Source organism: Cyprinus carpio, chromosome B6, assembly GCF_018340385.1.
Source record: "Cyprinus carpio isolate SPL01 chromosome B6, ASM1834038v1, whole genome shotgun sequence".
Classification (NCBI taxonomy): domain Eukaryota; kingdom Metazoa; phylum Chordata; class Actinopteri; order Cypriniformes; family Cyprinidae; genus Cyprinus; species Cyprinus carpio.
In genome coordinates, this window is record NC_056602.1 from 10,194,254 (window position 1) to 10,221,585 (window position 27,332).

Consider the following 27,332-nt stretch of genomic DNA (forward strand, 5'->3'; position numbering starts at 1 on the left):
ATTTAAGTGTATAAGCTGTAAATTTTTTTCCAAATGTTATCATCAGATGTTGGAACTTTTTCTAACCTGGACATACGGCAGGGGTCGCATACCCAGCCACGCTCCTTTTTGTTGTAGCGGCTGCAGGTCTTGCAGGTGTAGAGTTTACAGTCCAGACACTGCCGTTTGCTATTCACCAGGAACTTAAAGGGCTGCAGGCAGCGGATACAGTGAGAGTCAGTCAGGTTTGACTGAGACCCCAGGAGTTCCCTCTTTGTTTCCTCCTTGTCAATTTTGGATTTAAGCTCCCTGTGGTGTAATACAAACAAACAGACAAACAAATTACATACATGATTGTCACTAAAATATAGCCTTTGTGGTTTTAATTGTAGATAATTAGGTTGCTTTCTGAAGGCAGGATTGTCTTAAACTAAAACCAATTGATAATATAACTGAATATTAATTATTAGCTTTAATAAAGCCACATAGCTGCTGATCCTATTCCCTGTCATGGATGCACAATATATCTGTATCACATTTTGTAAGCCAAAATATTATAGATTTTTTACAGTGGACATTGCTTCTGTTTCAACTAGGGATGCAACGATACCATTTTTTCGGAACCGATCTGATCCGATACCAAAAATTCTGAGTATCTGCAGATACCGATCCAATCCGATGCCAATGTAGTATAGAAATTCTATATTGATTTAAAAAAAAAACTGCAGTAATTTCTATACTTCTCTGTGTTTGTCCTGATTGTCACTCTTTTGTGTGTTAAACACAATCTACTACACATAGACAACTTCATTTGAATGAAAAATAACAAATGAAAAAATATATAATCATAATCTGACAAAAATACTATAATAAACTAGGTTAGTGGATAATTCAGCAACAAAAGATACTCTAGAGAAATCACGGGTGCACAATAATTTTTATAAAATCTAGTGAAATATTTTATTTACAAATAAAAGTGAATAAGTATAAAATATGGTAAAATGTTACACATTGCTCTCGATGTTGTAAATTACATTCATGAAAAACAAATATATACATTTATATAGAAATCTAAAAGACGTTTTTTTTAAATTTATTTAGAAGTTATTTTGGCAGCAACATATGATAGATAGGACAGAACTAGAAAAACTATTAATAATCTTTGATTGCGCAAAAAAGTATTGTAATACTAAAGGCGCCAACAGCGGCACAGAGCGCTTATGTGCATCCCGTGCGCAGAATGATGAGCTTGAAACAACACGGAGTCACAGTGCACAGGCTGCGCAGCCCTCCGAGTCCGCATTGAAAAGTTAGTACAACACACATGCTGCTCTACTCGTGTTCATCTTCAGTTCTCTCTTCACATCAGTTCAGTCAGTGTACTGTTTGAGTAAATTAATTACTCCGGGATACTGGTTTATTTCGACTCAGAGGGAGTGTCAGTCACGTTAAAAAAGTGAATAAATTAAGTAATTTGTGGATTAATGCTTACTGGAGACACGAACCGTTTCAAACGATTCAGTCCGATTTGGTGAACTGGTTCAACCGGTTCACTAAGAACAACCGGTTAAATCGAACCGGACACCACTAGTACAAAGGGAAGAGATATTGTTACGTAGTGTATTAACTCTATGCGGTAGTTTATTAAGCCTTTTCTTTTAACAGTTTTAAACCTCAGTTACCGTGCGCTCTTGAAGAGAGTTTCATCGTTTTGTGTTGTAGTTACCGAACGTGACACGCAGTTTAATTGCTGAATGGAGGATGACAGACAGCCGCAGCGGAAAGAATAGTTTATGTGAACTTGAATTTAAAGACTTCAATATTAATCTGTACCTCACACTGAACTATGTATTAGATTGGTATTACTTCAAATTTATTGGAATAAAGTGCATTAGATTTTTAATATAGTACACTGAAATATTACTGTGCTTTATAATGTTTTTGTGCCTTTAACGCACAATATCGGATTTGGATCGGTCTCGTCCAACCGATAACGTTACCTAATCAGCAGAAAATGCCAGTATCGGAGCCGATAACGATACTGAGTATCGGATCGATGCATCCCTAATTTTAACATTTAAATTAGATGGTATTGATAGTTCTTTCCCTTTTATTATTAGTAATGTTATTTTTACTTTTATTGTTAGCATTGTTATTATTATTATTTTGTGTAATTTTTTTTTTTTTTAAAGCCTCCCGTGGACAGGTGTTAAAAATTGGCATGTGTGCTAAAACACTTGCAGATGCACATGGTTCATCCAGTGTAATTGTGATGTCCATGTTAAATAAAATGTAATAATTATAATGACCTTATTATTAGGGCCCGAGCCAATGGGCGCAGGGCCCTATTGTTTTTCTAAGGATTATTCTTATTATTATTTTTTTTATTTTTTATAAACCTTCCGGGGGTTTTTCGGGGCCTTAACATACTCAAAAACTCTTGAAAATTGGCACACACATTGGAACCTGCGGCCATCAGGACGCCGCAGAGGCTGGGACCCGGGTGTGGCACAGGGGCTCTACGGCGCCCCCTGGAACACAGTCAGAAATATTGAACCATAGCGCACACATACTTGCATGTATTTATATGAAACTCTGTACACTTATAGATCTCATTGAGCCGAACAACTTTCGCGCTCTATGTCATAGGCTCCGCCCAACAGGAAGTCAGCTATTCAGGGCTGTTTAAAAAAAGCATGCTCTGGAATTTGAAATACTCCTCTGAGGACTTTCAACCGTTTGCCTCGAAACTCGGTGAACATGATCTCAAGACACTGGTGATGAAAAATTGCCAGGGGATTTTTGATATCTCGAACGGTTTGCCCGTGGCGAGGCGTTGAAATTAGGGCAAAAAAATGACAAGCAGGAAATGTCTAATAACATCCACATACATTCCTTGATTTTGATCAAACTTCATTGGTTTGTTCCTTGTATGATGCCGATCTCATAGATGTGACTATTAGGAGTCAAAGTTACAGCGCCACCAACTGGCAGCAGAAAGTGTGTCATTTTCAAAATGCTTTGAATTCAGCATCTTATTTTTACTCAATTTGCTTCAAACTGCATCAGAATAATGACAAAACACGGCCGATGTAAATCTGTTGTGGGGATATTGATATCTAATATAGTGTTGCCATGGCAACGTGTCAAACTTGAATATTCTGTTCTGGTGATTTTGAGGCAGATAAAATGCTCAGAATTACATGAAACTCAAAACACATATCAGTATTAATTATAGCTAGAAAATGGCAAAAGGTCATAAATGGGCGTGGAGGAGGCACTCTATAGCGCCACCTTTTGTCAAAAGTGGGGGGGTAAGTTTTAGCTACAGACACCAGACTCAGTACATACAAATTGTTCTTATCAAGACGGAAAACTTTCTAATTTACAGTCATTAGCTACGACCAACAGGAAGTCTGCTATTTTGGTTTAAATGTGGATTTTTGGGAAAAATATGGCTGTGAATTAATGCATACTGCTCAGAGGAGAAGTACACTATACCACACCAAACTTTTTCTACATGATGCCAAAACATTGAGGAACTTAAATTGTGAATGGATTTTGGATAGCTTGAACGGTTTTGCCGTGGTGATTTTTTGAAAATAACAGTAAAAAGGGAAACATTAATTGTCTTGTATTTTTAAATTGCAGCTTGCAAACACTTCAAAACCATTTTTCCTACATAGAAACAAGTTATTCTGAGGAAATATGCATAGTTTCACGATTTTACAACACTGTATGGATAACAGAAAATTAAAAAACTGTCAGACATCTGATCTAACTCTTGAGGCCACTCTCTCTGTGTGAGGGAAGGGAGGGGGAGAGGGTGGTTGAGGGCCTCTGTCAGTTTTAGGGACATAAAAAAACAATTTTACCATTTTACCAATTGCAAATCACATCAGTCTTAATAAATACTATACATTTGGTATTTAATCATTTATGAGTGATATATAATTGTCTTTGAAAACTGGAAGTGAAAAAATCCTTATATTCAGGAGTGCTGAATTATTAGGCATGTTTTCTTGCTATGCTTTGGCCATAGAGCTCATTGTTAGCGGTGCCTCAGGTGTTGAAATAGATTTTTTATACATTATACAGGTTCACACGTCCTCCGTCTGCAGTGCGTATACAGTATGTGTATGCAGTTCAGAAGCAGCAGCGAGAGCGCGTTACTGTAACGCGAAAGAACATTAAAATAATGAGAGAATGCGCGCACTTAAAACGTGTTTCCTCTGCTCAAACTGTGTCCTGTGCACTCACAACTCTCTCTATGCTTATGCGCTAGATATTAATTCTGTTCGCACCTTTTTATTTCTAACCTATTCTGTTCACATCTTTTGCCATGTGCAGTTTGATCGCTCTGATCCATTAACATGGGCTCGGAAAAAATACGGATTACAGATAGAGCTCGTGAACCAGGCATTACGTAGGCATATGCCCAGTCTGTTCTAACGCTCCATTTAGGCGCGCTTCATTCTGAGCAGTTCAGATAGCAACACCAGACGTGCAGTGTGTAATACCAATCATGGCCACCACCAGATGGAGCTATAGGATTACTTTTAAATAATTGTTGCAGAAACGTGTATAGAGCATTTAAATCATTTATAAAAATCTTTCAAAGAAAACATAATATGCATTTTAAAAAGCTAATGAATTTTACTGATAATATAGTTTTTATATAATAATTTCACAAATGTTTATAGATCATTAAAAGGATTAGGGTAAAAATGGTTATAGATCATGAAAAGTTTTGGCAACAATTTACGATAAGCTCTCTTTTGGTTTACATTATTTAATGCATTAACTAACATGAACTAACAATGAACAATCTATTTTTTCAGATCACTTATTAATCTTTTTCTATGTTAGTTAATCCTATCATTTAAAATATTAATGTTCAGGTTATTTTCACAGTACATAAACAATCTTAAAATAAAAGTGAAAATAAAAAATGTATTAGTAAATAATGTATTAAAATATTTTTTAACTAAGCTTTAATTAACAGTTATTTATTTATATATATATATATATATATATATATATATATATATATATAATTTTATGTTAAATAATATAGTTAAATAATGTAATATTTAACATTAGTACAAGCTAAGTATGAACAACATATTTTTACTGCATTTGTGTTAGTAAAAAAATGTATATGTTAATTCATGGTACAGTAACTGATGTACATTAACTATACAATTTTAATTAATAATGTAGTAATCCATTTTGAACATAATATTAACTAAGATTCATAAATGCTATATAAATGATGTACATGTTAACTTATATAATGTTAAAAACTAAATCCTTATTAATATATATGTTTTAGAATTATATATATATATATATAGTTCTTTGTGTCTGTGTGTGTGTGTGTGTGTGAGTGTGTGAGAAAGACAGAGAGAAAGAGACTCACATTGATAAATGTCATACAGTTGTTGTTAATGTAATTTAATATAATTAATGTTAATAACTGAAACCTTATTAGAAGTGTTACTCAAGTTTTATATATTATGTTGTGTGTGTGTGTATTTTGATGGTTTGGATCAACCCTTTCATTGCTGTATCCCCTTAATTCCAAACTGCTAAATCAGGTGTGCCCAATCCTGTTCCTGGCGATCGACTGTCGTTGCAAAGTTCAGCTCTAACTCTAATCAGTTACACCTACCTTTAATTTTCAAGCAATCCTGAAGACATTAATTAGTTGCTTCAGGTGTGTTTGATTAGGGTTGGAGCTAAACTTTGCAGGACAGTAGATTGCCATTAACAGGGTTGGACACCCCTGTGCTAGAGGGTTATTGTGTATGTGCCGCTGGGCACAGTTTTCCTGATGCCACCGGGGTGGCGTTTGCGCTGACGGCTCGGGCCCGCCATCGCTGCTTGCAGCTATATTTTTATTTGGTTTTAGTTGATTTAATCTTTATTTTTATTTGTATTTTTATTTTTTTGTTAAATAAAATTTTTTGTGTTTAAATTTATGTTGATCTTTAATAATATTAATATTTGCTCATTCTTAAACTTTATTAAACACGTTTCGGTCCACTGACCTTCATCAGGCAAATATGCATAGAATTCTATACGATTGCCTGATGTAGGTCAGTAGACCGAAACGTTGCATTTAATAAAGTTTGAGAATTAGCAAGTATTGATAGTGTGTGGGTTTGTTACTTATTTTTGATTCAACTGTTTGTCTGATTTTGTTCCCATGTACCTATCATCATTTCAGGTGTGCTGAGCTTACATTGATTAAATAAAATCTTTGGAAAATCACAAGGTGGTTAGGAATTTTCCATACTGTACATTATAATGTTATTATACCTAAATTCACTTGTAATCTTTAAAATTTTAATTTTTAGATTTCCATGTTTGATTTATTTAAACAAAATATTAAAGAATTATTTAGTATTATGCATAACATTAAATAAAATAATTATAGAAAATAATTATAGTATTATAATTATATAATTTATCAACTCTGCCAGAATTTTAATACAAGTTCATCTCTAATTGCTATATAAAGACTCATAGGGTCCTTTAATGTCAGTGAACATTGTGAATGCAATGCTTTCAAACCCTAAGTAAGTCACACAAGTTCCACTGAATTTTCCAGTATATTCACTTTAATGCATAAAATCAGCATTGTAACATAATGGGCGTTGTAAGACAGTCTGATCAAGAATTAACTTGAATATAAGCCATATAATGTATAACTGTCCTTGTCAACAAATAGACAAGAGCCTCATCTTCCAAATAACAATTCAATAGCCACACAGAGACCTCCTTGTACAAAAAGAATAGAGCTCTGGGGCATCATGTTTTCCCAGCCTGTGGAATGGTGTGATCAGCCCTTGTGACTGTACCATGATCATCATGATGTCTTTACAACAGCAGCCTTTCACACTTTGTGGCCTTTCTCATAACCTTGTTCCATTAGCGTTGACTATAAATAGGGTATGATATATAGACAAATATCAAAGAAATTATGCAATTGTGAATTCTAGACCTCACAGTACACTAAACCTCCTATGTCTTTTGGAGTAATTGCTGACTGGCTCCACTGACAGATTACTAACATTAACCATTAACCAATGTTAAATCATGTCAGATTTGTCTCTATGATAATATAAAGTTTAATCATGTAAATTAAATTCCTTACCCAAGCCTCTCCTCTTCCTTTTTCCTGAGGACAAAGTCTCTCTGAATGACTTCCCACACATGTTTGGCCTCCTCTTCTGTTAGTCTGGACAGGTCCAACTTCTTGTCCATGTTCGGAGCTTAGTTTATCTTTTTTTTTTTTTAACAAAATTAACAGTAAACATGACATATATAAGAAATCTAAGGATAATGTGACTCTTATAATTCCACCTCTCTACCTTAGAGATAACAGGTTTCCAATATGAGCTAACAGAACATGCAATATGATCATATGAAGCACTGCAGTCATACTCATAATAAAAAGTCCATTCATTGGGTGTGACTGTTTTCATAACCACAGCACATCTACAAAACAAATAATCAAATAAATTATTGAGTAAACACCTCTTTTTGAATTCCATTCTAAAAGAAGCATTAGTTACTGATTGTGAAAATTAGTGCTAACACAACTGCAATATCATAAACAAACAAACAAATATTCTGAAGACTTTTCTTTAAATATCAGTGATGGCACAACACACCTTCTGTGTAAATGTGGTAGTAGTGTCATTCTAATTCATAGTGCATTGATCGTCGTGGCTTCTCATAAATAAAGCATTAATGATGTGATCATGTAATAATTTCAGCCATGGTGCTGTGAGTAACTGAACCTAGGAAATGAATCAAGTCTGACAGATACCTACTGCGGTCCTTAGAAAGTAATGCAAAATCACAGTATGACAACATACATGCACTCTTCACATTCATAACTTTAATGGCAGCAAGAACAATTGATTTAATACCATTAAAATTCTTTACCTATTAAAACATTAAGAAGTAGACTTTACGCTATCAAAAATAGTTTCATAAGTGATAATGAAGATTTGTTTACCTTGCTTGTAGACAAGTAGCTGCTCTTGCCAAGTCTCTTGGGATGAGGCAGATAATGTGAGGATAGTCAGAGGTATGGCAATCGTAATCACATGTCTAGTTTTTCAAATGAAATGTGGTGAAAGAGAAGCTCCACCCTTTCCATGCTTGAAATAAACAGAATAACGAATGCTTTAAAATATGTAATATCTGTTATTTGATGAGATATTAGTTTTTGCTTTTTTCATATTGATTCTTTACTTTTTCTTATTGATTAATTGTATTCTAAAATAAACTGCTGGTTGAATGCTGAATGTGAATTTCATGTTACTTTAGTTTTGTTACCTTATTTATTGATATAATTTAGTTTGTCTGTCTGTATTTCATTTCTTATCTAAATTTCCTTTAAAAAAAAACAGTTTAAAGTGTTTTTTGCTATTTCTGTCTGAAGTGTTGTATTTTAATTTTAATATAAATTTTAATTGATTTAATTTTTTTTATTTTATTGTATTTAAAAGTTTTAAGGTTTAATAAAATATTATCTTCATTTGTGTATCAAAGATAAACTAAGTGGTTTCGGAATAACATGAGGTTGAGTAAATGATATTAATTAAATAATAATTAATTAATAATTCAAAATTGTGGTTAAACTGTTTTTCTTATTTGTACAACAATTAGTTTCAGGAACCAAATTTGATAGGCCAATTGTCTTTCTGTCAGGATTGTCTTGTTCAGGGCCGGCCCAGGATCTGTTGGTGCCCTAGGCGAGATTTTTTAGATTTCCGAAAAATTAACATAACATAAATACTGATAAGTATTAAGAAAATTAGCAGTTAATAAATTGTGATAATAAATAAATGGAGTTGTTGAAGCACCTTGTAGGTATTTTATGAATGAATCTGTTAAAATGGCCTTTTGAAGAGACCAGACATGAGCTACTCCCACAACTATGCCTACAGTGAAAAGTACATATTACAACAAAGAGAAATATGAGCAATATGAAATTTTAAAGAAAATAAAGTAAAATTAAATAAGCTGTTAACTCAAGCAAAAATGTTCCACATTGTTAGTGTTGCCAGTTAAGATGTTCTGAAAATGCTATATCAAAATACTGTACAAACATCACGGCTTATTCACAGTCGTTAACTTGTGATTTTTACCTCTACACTGAATTTTTTTCTACCTCTCTTCTTTGCATCGCTTCCTGCCTTGTGCCCATAATAATTTTCTGTTTTCACTCATCTTTTAGAAATGATACTTTAAGAGCTCATAAATGGCAAAACTATTTTAACTTGGTGCACCATGCATAATTAATACGTTATGATGATGTATTATAATTATGTCATGATGCAGAAAGTGTTTAAATTAGTCCAACATGACATGTTGTCAAATCTTATGATTTTTCGTGGATGTCAATTTTATTTTAATCTAACATTTTTTTAATCTGTTCGATGATCGATCAGTACTAAAATTATGTTAATGTCAGAAATTATTTTGCTTAATATATGGGTGTAGGAGCGCATGATGGTCATAAGAGGAAGCACTTTAGACCAAAAAAAAAACTTTCCTGCGGCTCCCCCCCAGCCTTTTTGCACCCTAGGCAACTGTCTATGTCGCTTATGCCACAGGCCGGCCCTGGTCTTGTTTTATTGTTTTTGTTCATGTTTCTTGGTTTTAAGTTTTACCCTTTCAGCTTAGTGCATAGTGGGCCTTTTTCATTTTGTAAGTTACTGATTTATGCTACGTCCCCACAAAGCCAGAGCTTTCCCTATCTGATCTTTTTTTTCCTTGTCTCAAGAAATATCTGCGTCCACACGAAACCACAAAACCGACAAAACGATGTAGTATACATGCCAGACCAGCAAGTAGCACTGTAATTCTGCCACAGAAATACACTAAAAACAGAGAAGAACACTTGGACTATGCGCATAAACCTTGCACGCGGAATACAAACAAACATGAAATTTTTTTATTAATCTGTATTAATGTTAGTTAATAAAAAGACAATCGTTCAGTGTTTGTTCATGTTTTTGTTGCTGTAACATGACGTAGCAGTGTCTGACTAGGGGCCAGACATGGACTGATGACATCATCGTTTCCAAAAATATCGGTTTCAATCGGTTGCCTATATGATACAAAATTTATGCGTATATAGCGAAATGTGTCTCCATGTGGATGGGGCCTTAGTTCAAATCATCTCATTAAGTTCTCTTGTTAACCCTGTGTAATTATACTCCCTTTTCTGTTCAGTTAGCTGTCTATGTTCATCACGTTTGAGTGTTGTGATGGTGTATATTCTCCCAGTGTATCTTCTATTTGTAGATTAAAAGTCTCTCCAGTTCTATAAAAGCTGAATGGCAGATGTGCTGATATTTAGTATGACACTCTTTCTTAAAAAATAAATAAAAATGACAGAGCATTTGAAACCACCATGTTCAACATTTTGAAATCCAAGATAAAAATCAAGAGTACCTTTTATCCCTATTGTAATATTCCTGGAACTTTTGTGTTTTATAATAACTTTTACATTTATGTGACTTTAGTATGTAATGGTGCACACTACAGTAGTGCCTCTGACAAGATGACTGAGTGAATGTTTCTATTTACTGTACGCCCATCTACAGGCAATGTCTGTGGTGGCTAAAAATGAATGTGGGATAGTTTTACACACCATAGCACAGTCTTAAATGTGCACTCTGCAACACCTCAGTAAGGTTTTATATTCACTGTGTGCAAAATGACACAGCAGTTTCTATCCTTGAGTTTAGTAGATAAACAAAACTTTTTGCATATCCTGCAGCAATGTCTCTGTCTTAGCGGTTATCAGAAAAAGCCCATATCCTGAGCAGTGGTTCAGGCAAAAAATACAAAATAAAACATAATTCTTCCCGCTGTAGGTTAGGAGGTTGATTTAGAGGGTGCCCTTTAGTGCATTGGGGCTAGACTATAAGCAGGCTGAATCATGACTCTAAAATTAGCCCCCATGTACTGCCCTGGCCTTGGGTGCTGGCTAGGGGAAGTACTGCTCTTATTTAGGGAAACATTGCTGTGCTTTCTGTGATTTTTCTGATGTACCAAATGGATCTTTGCACACACTGGTTGAGTGTTTCACTTTTAAGCTGTAAAATGAGAGTTTATTAAGAGTAAATACGGTTAAATAGAGAAGAATGATACCAACAAACAATGTTATTTTAAATCTGAAGATCACTGGAAAATAAGATTTCTATTAGGAGTGTAAAAATATACAGTATCATATCACAATATATTGATAGTGACAATTTGTATCAGGTATAGTTCACCCAAAATGAATACTTAAAATATAAATTTAGCATCAAATATAGTAATGGCGCATCAAATATGGTAAATCCAAAAGGTCACACATTTGAGCTTCTGTATTAATCACTATAAATAAATTAAAAATAAAATGCATTATTTAATAAAATACAATAATTAAAACTTATGTAGTCGGGGACAGAGTGCAAGCATTTGTGTCTAACATAATTCTGTATTCTTTAGCTAAGAGAATTATGAATATTTCTATTCTGGTGACATCATACATGACCAAGAAGGACAAAATCCATTCATGTCCACCCCAATACCAAATTTAGAAATTTAATAAACAGTACTTTTTGTTGACTGATTACCATATGTCTTAGAAGTTTTTGTTTTTACAGTCTTACAGTAGCTCTATTTTGGCTTTGTTTAAATTATTGTGAGGGTATTGTATCACCAGATCATTATCTATAGTACTAAATAATGATATGAGTGTGTTGTTACACTACTAATATCTGTATTATGTTGATGTACCTACTTAAAATGATGATTAGTAATGTACAAGTTGTACTTTATATACAAATCATTGCAAGTTGTATGGCAGATCTTGTAAGAACATCTTTAAAATAATTTGTTTCTGAGCTGAGAAGAAGGTCTTGACACACACATGCACACACTTCATCTCGTGCCAGTGTGGCCTCCAGTATGTTAGAAACATGAAAGCTGAGCCTCAAGCTAAACAGATAAATATACATGACAGACATGCACAATATTCACGGCAGCTCAGGCCAACATACTTGGAAAGTTTTAAATCAAGAGGTCAACCCTACAAACAGCTGTTATATTCTTTTGTTTAAAACCATATTTTTTCTCCTAAAAGACAGATAATTTTTATATTCATTTAAGTTTGTTTTTAAACATCTCTACAAAAAAGTACACTGCAATAGTTTAATGTAAAGATTTGTGTCTAAATCAGAGGTGTAAAATAATTGTATTAATTTAAATTAAGTAATTTTAATTAATTTAGTAATTAATTTTACTTAATTACTGCACTTAAGTATTATTTTGGGGTATTTATTTGTAAAAAATATTTCTGTAGTTTACTCATTACTCTGTAAATTTTATTCCAACTTGAAAAGTACTTGTTACATTTTTACATTTTTATATTGTCTTATAAAATGGTTAGTTCCATTTCTCGATTCTGATTGGTCAGCAGCTGTTTATTCACGATACAGCACGGACCCTTCACCCAACGGGGAACACCCTTAGCAACGTGAGCAATCAATAATATAGCATCAGAATGGTTTCATTTTTTTTTTATTTAGTATGAGTGACCCCTGCTGGCGTTATTGCATCTTTCATTTTTAATTTCGAGACCCCGCCCTTCCCCCGTCTAATAAACGCTTCTCATGCGGAGATATGTGTGCGCGTCTGTGTGGAAGCCTAGAGTTTCCGAAGTGAGGAGGGAATATTACTGAATTTATTAGTTTTCTGTTTCAAGTATGATTCTGTATGTCTATCAGTTTACAATGTAATGACGCTTGCAAACTGTTTTAAAACTAAAAGATGTTTACTCTTGCTGAGAGAAGCAGGTAGGCTACATGTGTGTGGGAAAATATCATATATGGTGTTCAGGGCCATAGCTGGGGTTTGCGGGGCCCCGGTGCAGGTTGTAGCTTCCCGTGGACCCTGTTTGAAATTAGTGTAAATAGCACAGATAAACAAATAGAACAAATATATAAATTAAACAATGTTTAAGTATTTTTTTTTTCTTTTCAAGTTTGTAGGTTGCCAACCATTCAGTATAATAAGGAATCGTCCCGTATAAGGCATCAAAGACGCGTTCCATATCAAAGCTATATTTAAGGCATATGCCGTATGACCACCTAGACCATACGAATAACACAGTCTAAATCGAGAATTAATAATTCTTTTTTGACAAGTGTTTGATTTGTGAACATAGCCTTTCGACGGAGGCTTTAAGACCAAGCGGAATCCTCTGCCGGCTGGTTGCTCACGCTTCACAGCGAGCGGGACTCTTGCTATGGTAGGGCTTCACGGAGGTTGGTTGTTTAGAGTTCGGGTTTTGACTTTTGAGAGTATTCAATTTGAGTGATTGCAAAATGCTGATTAGAAAGTCCAAAACATGTATTTTACTTGAGGGAAGACGTGATCAATAAAACAGTTTACATTTACGTAACTTCCAGCGTATTCTTAACCTTGAATATCATTCTTAAAATACAAAATGACAAATGAAGTGTCAAGAACTAAAAGGAGTTCATATTTATTCTATAAGGTTTCTTTAATTGAAAAATATATATAATATAAAATATATATTATAAATATACATAAATATATAAAATATACATATATACCCTGTATATTAAACGCGCCCATATCAGAAGTCAGAAAGAGCTTTATTGCCAAGTATGTTTGCACATACAAGGCATTTGTTTTAGTGTCACAAGCTTCCAGTACACAGAGACAACAACAACACACATCATAAACAAAAGATGTGAATAAAATACACATGTCTAAATATAAATAAAGCACACACACACAAAAGATAAATATGTACAGGTGCTATAGATAGATAAAATACTGTAGAATATTAATAGAACAAAAAAATAAAGTTGTAGGGATGTACTAGGATGTAAAGTGATAAATAGTATAAGGTTATTGCACATATTTGTATAAAAGAAGTTTCTTATGCTCATCAAGCCTGCATTTATTTGATCAAACATACAGAAAAAAAAAGAAGAAAAAAAATTAATTTTGTGAAAAAATAAAATTAAAGTATCCAATACTAGAAATTTCAATAATGTTTCACAGTATTTTTGATCAAATAAATACAACATTGATGAGCATAAGAGACTCCATTAAAAAAAATTACAAATCTAAAAGATATATACCTGTGTGTGTGTGTGTGTGTGTGTGTGTGTGTGTGTGTGTGTGTGTGTATACTGTATGTATATGTATGATGTCAGTATCTGAAATCATTGTCCTTTTTGGGCCCTATGAGAATTTTTTTTTTTTTTTTTTTTCATAAGGGTAGGTTTTGGAGTAGGGTTAGTGTAGGGGGATATATGGAACGCCACCATGATGATAAGAAAACCTTTGTGTGTGTGCCTACTTACTGTAACCATATTTTAAGGATAAATTGGTACCCAGAAGTAAGCAAAACTTGACAAAATCACCTAAAACCTTCCTTTGAGGATATCATCATTTGTAAAACCGTGTGTTTTGCTATTTGTGAACATACAGCAGGACACAAGGGAGAGGAACTGAACAGAGATTGATCAGAGCTCAAGAAGGGAGACAGATGACATCAAATACAGCATTTTACATTACATTATGCCATGTGATACTGTATATAAAAGTATTACCATGGTAAAGACTGCACATTACTATTACTCCCTTCATCTGAAAAATTCAGCTAGAATATAGATTCAGTCATATGGCACAGTGAAGACATATACTGCATTAACATTAAACTCTGTTCTAGCACAAAACCTTATGGCCATGTCATACCTTCATAACACCTTTTGATAACACACTGGAAAATACTTTTATTATGGATTTTATGTGAAATATGCAAGTTAGGCAATGAGTGTATTTTCTAACATGACAGTTATTGCCTGTATTACTGTAATTATTTCAGCAACAAAGGTGATTTGAAACATGAATCTTGCATTGTTTGCTCCTGAATGAAATGATTGTTAAAAGTACTTACTTGAAAAAAGATCTTACTGTTGTGTTCTGAAACAATGATTATGTGGAATGAAAATATGTGCAACTACAAGGAAATCATGAGATCAGGTTTTGAAAGAGTGACTAGTGGTGTTACAAGTGTGATCAGTTTAAAGTTTTCAACTAAGAGTTTTGAAAATGTACACCTTATTTACGAAAATAGTACCAAACCAATTAATAATAATAATTAAAAAAAAACTGTAATGGATGTAGGCCCTATTATAGTCCATGCTGAGTAAGTCAATGGGGATGCCGAGTCTTTATATTGTATTGCATGTTGGACCTTGCCCACAGGGCACTGGGTTTATAGGGAGGTACGGGTAGAAAACTGACAAGTCAGCCTTCACTAAAAGCCAAAAAGTGTGTGTGTGTGTGTGTGTGTGTGTGTGTGTGTGTGTGTGTGTGTGTGTGTGTGTGTGTGTGTGTGTGTGTGTGTGTGTGTGTGAAAAGTGAAACTGATCTACATACATCAGTTTCACTGGTTATACAAAACATTTATTTAAAACATTAGTTTGACTGGTTATACAAAATATTTATTAAAAATGAATATTTTAATAAGTATTTTAAATTAAATGTAGAATGTAACAGCATTTTAACATATGAATAAATTAAAGAATATGAAAACAAGTTATTATGTGGAAAGGTTAGCAGAGAAAACACACAGCAGTCTGTTGTCTTTGATTTGTAGTCCATTAAAAGTTTAACATCAAATGCCTGGTAGATGTGCTGACAGGGTTTGCCATGGCTAGAGGTGCCATTAAAGTAAAGGTTAACATAAGCCTTTTATCTCTCCGGCCTTTCTCTCAGCATCAGTGATCAGTGAAATAAATATATACAATATATATATATATATATATATATATATATATATATAATATATATATATATATATATATATATATATATATATATATATATAGTTTTTAAAAGTAAGAAATTATTGATTAAAATAAGAAAATATTGTTCTGTCTCTGCTCAAACTTCTTTTTTATCTATAGACATATAATGGCATTACTTGGTTACTTGACACGTACAGAACTGTTATTTAAATCCAGTGTTAGGGTTTGTTTTAGGGCCATAGCAACTGTGTCTGTATCTGACAGTAGAGTCAGTGTTAACCTCTGTCCCAAAACTTCGTCAAACATGCCTGTAAGCAGCTGTGATTGTCAGGGTTGGAAACATGAGGCCTGTAGCTCACTGTGAGTCTATTCCTGGAGTTCTGTGGCTTCTCTCATTCTCACCATGCTTAAATAGCCACCCACTTTAACTGTGTAGAGCAATGCCTCACAATAATAGGTTGGAGAGAATGCAGATATAGCAACCCAGTTGAAAGATGTAAATTGGCAAGAATTTTAAGGTCATCTGAAGGTGTGTGCATCTCAACAAATGAATGGAGTATTTTAAATAAATGTCTTTTTGTAAGTCCTTTATTTTCACTGAATTAAACAATGAAAATTAACATTACATTACAGTTCATTAGTCAAGTGCACTATTTAACATTTCAAGTATTCAAACATGACCCACTAAAATTATCAGAGCTGTATTCTACAGCATATTAATCTAGCTTTAATTTAGCAAACAAAACATAAACTTCTATTTTCTACTAAAATATAAAAAAACATAATTCAATATGAACATCCATATTAATAAAAAAGTACAAAAGTCAAGTGGAAAAGACATTACAAATGGTGCAATTTGTACAATTTGTACTAAAACTGCTGTAAGATTGCACTTCCCTTGTCTCACAGTTAGCAAAAGCAGCTAGATTATTGTCCTTATCATGAACCATGAAGGTTTTGTATCTTTTGTCATCTCTTTTTCCCCACTAAGTCATTTTTCTAGAGTCTATCATTGTTTATTCTTCCTCTTCTTCTTCCTCCTCCTCCTCCTCTTCTTCATCCTCATCTCCACCGACTCCAAAGTCCATTTTTGAAAGCATGGCCTCTATGTCTTCCGTGAAGAGTGTGAAGTGGTCCATACTCTCAAAGCCGGGCTCTGGCCTCTGTAGATGGGAGTTCTTGGATGCATCTTTGGCTTCTGTGAGCAGCTGCTTGGCATCAATGAGGAACTCGACCGTATTGCTGTTGTCCAAGGTCTGGGAGGCTTTGTCCATCAGCTTGATGCTGGCCTGCAGCTGTTCATTATACTGCTGGATTAGTGATCGCACCAGAGCCACCTTCTCATCCTGTTCTTGAGTGATCTGCTCCAGGAGATGGGTCTTGCGGTCTTCTAGGATGGCATAGAGTAGGTCAAAATTCTCCCCCAACTTCTGCTTCTGCGTTTGGCTGTTTTCTTCCACCCTTTTGCAGGTTTCCTCAGTCTGCGTCAACATCGCCTGCAAGCAGCTGTTGCTGGCTCCTAGCAGGTCGATTGAATTTTTAAGTTCAGACTTCTGGGCCTCATAAACACCTTTTAGAGTGGAAACTTCACAGTCCTTGTGCTGACCGAATACTTTGCACATGGAGCAAGTAGGTGTCTGGCAGGTTACACAGTAGATGTTGATTTTTTCATCTTCATGTACCTCGCACATAGGCTCTTTTGTTTCTTTGGATTTCAAAGGGGGTTCAAGGGCATTACCTCCTTTCTCCAACTGCTGCTTATAGATGTCGATGATGTTCTCCACCAGAAGGTTTCTCTGCAGACCGTAGACACCATGGCGGTCGAGCACCACCTCAAATCGGCAGGTAGGGCATCGGAAAATGCCTCCAGAGTAATGGTATGGGTTTTTGGAGTCGTAGAGGTCACTGGCGCAGCTGCGGCATAGATTGTGCTGGCATGGTAGAATGACAACTGGTTTTGTGAACATGTCCAAGCAGATGGGACAGCTCAGCTGCTTCTCCAAGCTCTCCATGGGACTCGGAGCCCGGACTATTTGACCCGTTTGGATGTCCATTGCTGTCGTTTGAGGTAGAGTCTTGGTAACCTTCACTGCTTTGCCTTTCAGTTGAGCTTGAGCTTTTCTGGTTGCTTCTGCCTTTACTGAGGTTAATTTGATCTGTCGGGGCAGGACACACTCAGGGTTTATATACCGGCCGGCTGCCTGTGACACTTGATCTGTGAGGCGACTGGGACAAGATTGCTCCCACCACTTGTTTGTGCGGCTTGATTCGGAGAAACATGCTGCCCTCCAACACAACCCACTAAAGAACAAGTCACATGCCAAACTTAGCAACACTGACCCCCTCCCTTTCCAAGCTCTCCATCTGTGGGAGAAATGTGTAGGCGAATCACATAGTCAGGCCAAACAACACCCATGTGATAGCTATTGGCATGTAGACATTCAGACATCCAGAACTTCCCAGACTGCACAACAACATGGCAGGTCAATTGCCATAATATGACATTTTGATAGCTACACTTCGATTGTGTCCTAAGAGCATTTGAATCAGCTGTTGTACGCTATGTGAGAAATACAGAAGGATTTTTAGGACAATTGAGCAAGGGGTGAGTTGTGTAACACATAGTCTGTTTTAGCTTCCAGTGTCCCTCACCTGTTTGTAATGATGGATGCTTGCCATTAATATCCGTCTGTATGGTTCTGGAAGAGAGATCAGACGGTTGGGCGGTAAAAGACAGACATCAGACTTTCCACCTCATGGAAGCCCCTCATTCCCCCATGACTGGGTGTTTCACAATTTTAGCACAGTGGATTTGTAAACAAACTGTCATATGGTTGACAGCCATGCCACCCCTCAACAGCGAATTCACGCAATATCACGATGAAAGTGTCAATATCCTTCTTGAGATAGCACATGGTCACTGAATATATTAGAACATATTTATGTCAGTCATGTCTGTTGCATCATCATTTCACTCCCATGAGTTCTAAAACAACATGTTGAGACCAGTATGTGCCCATCGAAGGTAGGAGCAAAATTTATCATCAAAGAAAAATACCTGAGAGATGTTTTCAAGCAGCTGTAGTGTATTTATTTCTTTTAGCTATTTTTGACAATGCATTTGATAAAAAGTGGCAAAAAATATGTACTGTAAATTTTAAATGGTCAACGTATATTTTCAGCTGTATTGTCATGTATATTATATGCTGCTTCACTGCTTGTTATTATCACTGAAAAAACTTTGTCCACCAAATAATTGTATTACATTTACTAAAACTAAACCTGAAAAAAAAATCTAAATAGAAATGTAAAATAAAATTTATAATTTATGGAAAAACTAAAAATATAAAATAAAAGCTAATTCTAAATAATAATAAATACTATAATAGTATAAGAAAGAAAGAAAGAAAGAAAGAAAGAAAGAAAGAAAGAAAGAAAGACCTGGAACTAACATTTGACACCCCTGATCTAGAGCTTCATGTAACCTTTATGAAAAGTCACCGAGGACAGTTTGTTGTCCCTGCCCATGTACATCATCCATGTAAATATAAACAAGTGTGTGAGCCAGCTGCAAACTGAAACCTGCAGGGATGCTTATGCAACTCATAGACACAACTCATAAAACTGTGTTTTGCAAGATGTACTTGTACCTCTAGTGTTCATGTGGCTTACTGGATGTAACTGTGGGTTGTTTTTGATATGCATGTTTTGGCAGTGGCTCATGTTCCTGGAATGTGAGATTTAAATTTCCGACTAGATCAAATCACCATTCATTTTCTTGCCACGGGTATTTCTAAGAAATCTTCAAAGTGACATCTGTGTTAATCCAATTCAGTTAGCACAGTGTGATAACTGTGATAAGATATCCAGAAGATTTTCCTTTCTAATTATACAAAAGTTATAACTTTACTTCAACTATACTTCAAGCACTTTTATGTCCCAGGTGTTTCTTTTTTTAAATATTTTTTTTTAATTAAAACTAACAAATTTTATCTCTTCTTTTGGTTATATGATTACCACATTAAAACAATTGTTTATTTTTGCAATTTTGTAAATCTCTTTTCCCTTGTCACTGACCCATTTCAGTCTTAAAATTTGGCAACCCATTATAAAAATCTTAATTAATACTTTCAAAAAAATATGATGATATAAATTAAGAAATAATCATAAACCATTTTCATGATTATTGTGTGAAAATGATTTAAATCTATAATTAAAAATGTCCCACTGTCGAATCAAGTTGTTATTGACAAATTCTTCAAAATTATTCTGATATTTAATAATTGTATATAATATTGTAAAATGAAATTATGCATTAATTTAATCACAAATTCAGATGTAGTGAGCAGCAGTGGAGTGGAAATGTTCATGAATTTCAGAAGAAAAAAAAATATTGTTTTGAATTATATTTTAATTTTATTTAAATTAATATGTAATTTAAACACTGTGTTTAAAAAGGTGAAAATGTAATTAAAGTGTTTAGGTCCACATAAGTACGCTGTATAACTGAAAAGTGTCCACTAGGTGCCACAATAGACCAATTTTTTCAACACATCACAAACTGTCTCAAGCGCCCTCTTTAGTTTAGCTGTAGTTAATAGTTTTTTTAGTTTTTGGTTAATTCCACAGCTATGCTATAGACTGAATGGGTTTAGGATGTCAGAGATTGCAAAAATAAATGTCAATCTGTGAATTTTGTATTATCCTCCTCTGTTCTGTGTATTTTAATAGGGCAGGCTAAAAGTTGGTACCATCATTTATACAAAACAGTTCTTAAATCTATGAAAATGTGTTGTCTCTCCAACAAATGTGTTTCCTACAGTGTATGTGATCACTGGAGACCCATTATTTGTTTTGGGGCAGCAATCAAAGATAACTGATGAATGCACATTTCCTGAATGGAGCCAGCTTGGCCCCTATCAACAGAACCATCTTTGGTCATTGTGGGTGTGTGTACAAGAGACACAATGATTTGAATGACTTATAGCAAACCAATGCTGATGTGAATTCCGCGCCTTGTCAAAGGTGCCAGCTACGACATGGCGTGCAGACCAGATTCCTGTTCTTGACAGTGTGTTTAGCTTCCGCCACTCAGAGGATGCAAATGGCCATAAATACAGCAGTGTGTTTGGTACAATGGCACGGTCAACAACAACGTTGGTAGCGATTATAGTGATATCTTTTCCCACGCTTCAAAAAATTGAAATATCCAGTGCACTTATAAAATATAATGTGTAATGATACTTCTAATAACTGGCAAGACATGAAAGATTACAAAACAACAACCTATTCAATTACCTATTTAGGTAATTTAAATATACAAAACATGCACTTTTTATAGCATTAAAGGGTTTTTTATAGCATTAATGGGTTTTTTGTCATTAATATAATGATTTTGGATGAAAGAAGGTCCTGCGGGTTTGGAATGACATGAGGGTGAGTAATTAATGACAGAATTTTATTTTTTGGGTGAACTATACCTTTAAGGAAATTGAAAATTTGGTAGGTTTTTTTTTTTTTTTTTTTATGATTGTGTTATTCAAAGATTGTGTTATTCCTGCAGGTTCTTAAAACTGCTGATCTACTCTTTTTGGCAAGGCAAGGGTTAAGTGTTATCTTACTAAGTTCAGAGCAGGTCAGCAAAGGTCAGCTTCCTATTGCTGCTAAGTTTTTCTGTCACCTCCTGACAGCTGTTGATCAGTGAACATTTAGCCAAAATGTCAGTTACAATTTAATCTTATAAACCTAAAAATAAATAAATAAATAAATAAATAATTAAAAGTCTGGCGCATTTTACTATTTTATATTAAATTCTACATCAAAGTCCTTATAATTGTTCTGAGAAAGTATTGCACATGCTTTAAATCACACTATTGTGGGGCCATGAAAGCGACTATGTCACTGTCTACATCCAATTTGAAAGACCACAAGTTTTTTAGCGGTAAAAATAATTAAAGCAGAACTTTTTTGTGCTTCTGAGAAAAGACACATGTGTCAGGAGTCACAGAATGGAGGAATGTGTGAGGGAAGATGTCCAGACGAGGACCGTGGTTTTACCCTCTATAAATCTCTGTCTGGATTAATCATTGTTCTTGTGGTTTCCACAACCAGACGGAACCCATACAAGCTTCTCTCAACACCTACAGTATATACTTAAATCATCCCACTGGAATATAGACTAATGGGAAACTTCTGGGACTATAATAACTGTTAGGTTTCATCCAGATAAAGTTAAAAGCAAAAGACCCCATGTGGGCCGCATAAAAATCTACAGGTGTATGGGTCTCTACTTGTCTTTCAGTGACAAACTGGGTTTGAAAGAAATCTAGTACATTTGCAGTTACATTCAGTGAAAGCATCAATAAAAAAGTGACTTTTTTATTTATTTATATAAACTCATTGGAAATCATGAGATAAATCACTGTTTTTCTATTTACAGCCATAGTTTTTTTTACCAATAAAAATAAAAACAAATCTGCATATAGATTTTGGGGGGAAATATAAATATATCTTATTCCTTCCTTGCAGTGTACATACTGTCAAGAATATTTGTACTTGTGTTATATCTTTCTAGGGAAGTGGTATATGGGATTGATACTGGAGAGCTACTTTTATATAGTTTTCAGCTTAGACTAGATTCAAACACACCTGAAGCAGCTAATCAAGGTGTTCAGGGCTACTTGATAATTACAGACAGGTGTGTAGGAGCACGGTTGGAACTGAAGTCTGCAGGACGGTAGCTCTCCAGGAGCAGGGTTGGAGATCCCTGTTCTAGGGTTTCTAGAAGGTTTCACCTTGCCACTGTTACTTTCACAATCATAGATGCCCGATCGCGGTTGTGCTCTCCTTTCTGCAAGATGGGCTGGAGCGAAGGCTGTCTCCCTCTACTCTCAAAGTGTATGTTGCCGCTATTATCACACATCACGATGCAGTAGTCGGCAAGTCCGTTGGGAAGCACGACCTGGTCATCAGGTTCCTTAGTGGGGCAAGGAGGCTGAACCCTCCACGCCCTCACCTGGTACCCTCTTGGGATCTCCCCTTGGTCATGACGGCCTTGAATTTCAAAAGCTGGACCCGGACCCATGTAGATCCGAGAAATGCCTACTCGGACCCGACCCAGACCCGTCTACTATTTGAAACCTGGACCCAAACCAGGTAGACACAGACCCAACTGGACCCGATTGTCACATATTCCACCTTAAATTGCTATTACAAGTCAATAAACTTGTTGCGAAAAATACAACTTTTTGTCTCACCTAATTTAAGGAGCCGTAGTCTCTCTTCCTTGTACCTGACTGCCTGTGATGCATTACAATCCTCCGACAAGAAAGTTATCCATGTTATTCCTCTCGTTATTCCAAGTCCAAGCTTAATCCACTCATTTCAGCTTCAAAAGTCCACTTGATGTCACGGTGACGGATGACAAATGAAACTGTGCACATGTAATGTTACGTTCTGACTCGAGTTAACGCAAAATAATTTCGACCGTTGGCCCTTTTGAACTATAATAACGACTGCTCGTTCAGTGCCATGGCCGCTGACATTATTTATTTGCTATCATCTCTGTGCTCTGCTCTGCATCGAGTCTGAATCTGACCACTAAAACTTTAAGATTAAACGGTTAATTTATATTATTATAAAAATGGGATAAAATGTAAAGCGCAGTTTGGCGGTCAAAGTCATTGTGTCCCTCACTGGTTGCCATAGAAACAATACACGCGCTTGAGACTGCACATGCGTGCTAGCTGGATCAACCAAATATGCTTTTTAATGCAATTTGAGCATCATAGAAAACATTCATGTGACTCTTCACCTCAGATTTTGTTGCTGATTTGAAATATATTAAATATGAGTGTTTCAAGTCTGCAAGCATTATTACTGTGCGTGCACTTGCATTAACTCTGAGTTTGCGCGCTCTGTTTCTAACGGCAGAGAGAGAGAGAGAGAGAGAGAGAGATCGCTTTTTTTCTCACACTTTTATTTTCCTAATTTTACAAGTTGCAAGTTACAAAAAACACAAGCAGTGTCTGATCATGGCCGGGTGTTCTTCGAGTCAGATGACTCCGATCGCACGGGTATTACACACAATGTTAAACAGACCTGGGACCCGAAGTAATAGATTCGGACCCGACCCGGACCCGGCTGATCATTTAAAATATAGACCCGAACCCGTACGGGTCCCGGGTCAGGTCCCGGGTCATCGGGTCTCGGGTGCACTGTGAAGACCTCTACTCTGCAGTCAGTAGAGCTTAAGTTCCTGTCGCTAAAGACAGTGCCTCACCGAATTGGCTTCATTAATGAGGGTAGGGGTCCTGAATGCATTTTCTTTGGACAATACGTGCCTTGAATTCGGGCCGGCCAACTCTCATGCTGTCCTGAGACCCCGGCCTGGATATGTGCCCAAAGTTCCCACCACGCATTTCAGGGATCAGGTGGTGAACTTGCAATCGCTGCACCGGGAGGAGGCAGACCCAGCCGTTGCTCTGCTATGTCCCGTGGAGCGCACGCAGAACTTTAGGACTTCAGACCAGCTAATGTCTGCTTTGGAGGACAGCAGAAGGGAAAGGCTGTCTCCAAACAAAGACTTGCCCACTGAATAGTGGAGGCTATAGTCTTAGCATATCAGCCCCATCGCTTACCGTGCCCCCTTGAAGTGAGAGCACACTCTACAAGAGGTGTGGCTTCCTCCTGGGCATTGGCAAGGGGCACCTCAATAGCAGACATCGGTAGAGCTGCCGGCTGGGCGACACCTAACACGTTTGCAAGATTCTATAATCTCCGTGTAGGGCCTGTGTCCTCTCGTGTACATGCCTCAGATGGCCGGTAATGCTGGACCCGCTCAGTGTCAATCACGCTTGCTGCACCATTCCCCTCTACGGACTGGATATTTGCACTTAAGTGCTTCTCAGTTCAATTTCCCTCTTGGTGAACCCTGTTGAAGTTTCTCCTGCACCCTTGGCAGTCAGGCTTGGCGGAGCACCAGACGCCAGGTCCAGCACTCGTGTGTATGCCCATGGTCAGCCCTTGTGCTGGGCTAGGTGCCTGTGTGTAGTAATTCCCCCTTCGGGTGATCCCACATGTGTATTCTTCCACGGTACGGCTTCCCACATGGTAAGCCCGTGTCTTTCCCTGGCAGAGATTTCTCTGCTGTCTCTGCTATGTAGTGATCTCACCCCAGCGGGCTGAGTCTACCACAGGGACTTCCATATGTAGCACTTCCCTATGGCCAGCCCATATGTGTAATTTCCACATGTTACCTCCTATGTGCAGGATGTGGTTCCGTAGAGTTCCCCTACTTGGGTACGCTTTCCCAGTGTTATCCAATTCCCACTGTACGGAACAGCAGTGGCAGGTTCCTCTGCCTAAGCCCTGTCCTATCTTCCTCCCCAACTGGTGTGGGGGGACTTGCCGGGTTTCGCAGGACACTGGAGGGGGTCAGCAATAGTGGCGCTTTCCATACGGATCCCAATTCGTCAGTCACTGATGTAACGTCATACGTGACTGACTGAAAGCAAACATCCCGGTTACGTATGTAACCCTCGTTCCCTGAAGGAGGAAACGGAGACGTTATGTTCCGTCGCCACAGTTGCTGTACCACCGCTGTACGGCTGAGGCACATCGTCTCGGCTCCTCAGAGAAAAACTGAATGTGCGACTGCACGCGCTCTCCTTATATACCCGCGCTGTGGGGCGGGGTGCGCAATGCAAATCTTGCACGCCAACATTCATTGGCTTGTTTTGTTAACACTCAAAGGCGATTCGTCTCTCTAGCGAGATCCCAATTCGTCAGTCACTGACATAACGTCTCCGTTCCCTCCTTCAGGGAACGAGGGTTACATACGTAACCGAGATGTTTTCATACATGGAAACCTATAGCAAATTTTATATCTTAAGAAAGAGGTTCCTTGCAAGGGCATCTTCATATTTGGGGGTCCAGGGAATCAAAATTCTTTAAAACCATCAAATTACACGGTACCTAATTGTCAAGTCATCATATCAGGAACTTTGATCTCTGAGACTTTTTCCATGTTTATTTGTTCAACTGAAGGGTTTCTGAACTGAAAAGATTGCCAAGGACAATGAGGCAGGAATTCCCAGTTGAGCCGTGTCTCTGTTTTGCTGCATTGCACCCAGTGGGAGTGCGTGAGAAAATGAAGGAGCTGGGTGGTATTGTTCGTTGGCATAATTTCCCTATGTTTGATCACTCACCTCTATTTTAGAAGCCCTCTGGCCATTCTATCACCAGCATTAGGAGTGACCATGTGCTTTGTCTAGATGCTGGCGTCCATACAGATGTGGCCGGTTTCCACATATTCGCCCAACATGCACCTAAAATAGAGACTTTTTTGAGGTCAAGGGTGGAGTGTATAGTGGTTTCAATGAAGTGCCAGTCATTTCTTCAGTCATGACTTTTAAATTCCAAAATAGTCTCCAAAAGGTTTACATTTGTAATAAAAACACAAGCACACAATGAGTATAAATTTGGTTGTATTACTTCATTCAGATTGTTCTTAATACATATACAGGCTGCTGTATTTTAGTCTGGCACCAGTAAAGGAGCACTGCCACCATAACAGGCCAGGTTGTGATATTTTAGTCTGAGAATGTTCTCACAGACCAGGACTGATGATTGACTTTTTAATATGATTATAAGATAACAACAGAAAATTGGCCAATAGAATTAAAGGAATTTGTACATGTGGAAAAGGAAATGGGTCAAAAGATGAGGATAGTAAGGGAGGGTAAAAAAGAGAAAGAGATCATATACATCAACATCATTCACCACAGAGTGGAAGAGCGAAACACTGTCACTCTAAACAGGAAAAGGTGGTCAGATTAAATGGAGATTACTGAAGTCTCTGCACCCCTTCAGCAAAAGAGAGAAAGACACACCAGTGTAAACAAAAGATTAGCCTAGCATGCAGTATCTTGGGTTAAAGGCATTATTCACTGAACACCATTACATTTTAAATAAAAGTGCTGTTTACATATCTGTCTGGCCTAGTTCAAATTCTCAGAGTATCTTACCATATTTATGGTCCAGGATGGAGGTATACATTGATGTAATAGTGTACACAATGTTGTGACGGTACACTCTAACAGTATCTGCTTGACTATGGGCTTTGCTATTGTTCGTAGAAGTATTAGCTAGATAGATTAAGGGGTCCTGGTGGGCTTCTTTTCTTTTTCTCAGTTTCATTTGCAGCCTTAATAAGTTCTTTTTGACATTTATTGTGGTGGTGAGACTTTACTTTTAACAGGTTTTAGGCTTAAACTGATACAGAGAATGGTTGTGGTGTAACAACCATTATTGGTTTATGATGTCACTGCAAACCAGAGTTAGATGTGTCACACAGTCTTGTGAAATCTGTAGCCTTCATCATTACAAGAACATTGTGGAGCTCAGCCATGTCTTCCACACCCTTCCAGACACATTAAAACTCAATTCATTTACAAGATTCATTGGTCTGATTTGATCTCT

The 27,332-nt window shown here is 36.5% G+C and overlaps 2 protein-coding genes across 2 annotated transcripts in view; both read right to left on the minus strand.

Annotated features, from left to right (window-relative positions):
- The window catches only part of LOC109099934 (leucine-rich repeat flightless-interacting protein 2-like), a 65,837-nt gene extending 57,739 nt beyond the window's left edge, over positions 1 to 8,098 (minus strand). The window contains exons 1-3 of the transcript XR_006154995.1: positions 8,012 to 8,098; positions 7,142 to 7,269; positions 67 to 288 (exon numbers count right to left, since the gene is read on the minus strand). The gene's annotated coding sequence lies outside the window, so the exon portion shown is untranslated. The remainder of the gene's footprint in view (positions 1 to 66; positions 289 to 7,141; positions 7,270 to 8,011) is intronic.
- Positions 8,099 to 16,421: 8,323 nt separating this feature from the next.
- On the minus strand, positions 16,422 to 18,027 carry LOC109074869 (E3 ubiquitin-protein ligase TRIM63-like). The gene has a single exon (XM_042725647.1). It carries the CDS (start codon positions 17,903 to 17,905, stop codon positions 16,868 to 16,870), a length of 1,038 nt encoding a protein of 345 aa, XP_042581581.1. The 5' UTR covers positions 17,906 to 18,027; the 3' UTR covers positions 16,422 to 16,867.
- Between the last annotated feature and the right edge of the window lie 9,305 nt (positions 18,028 to 27,332).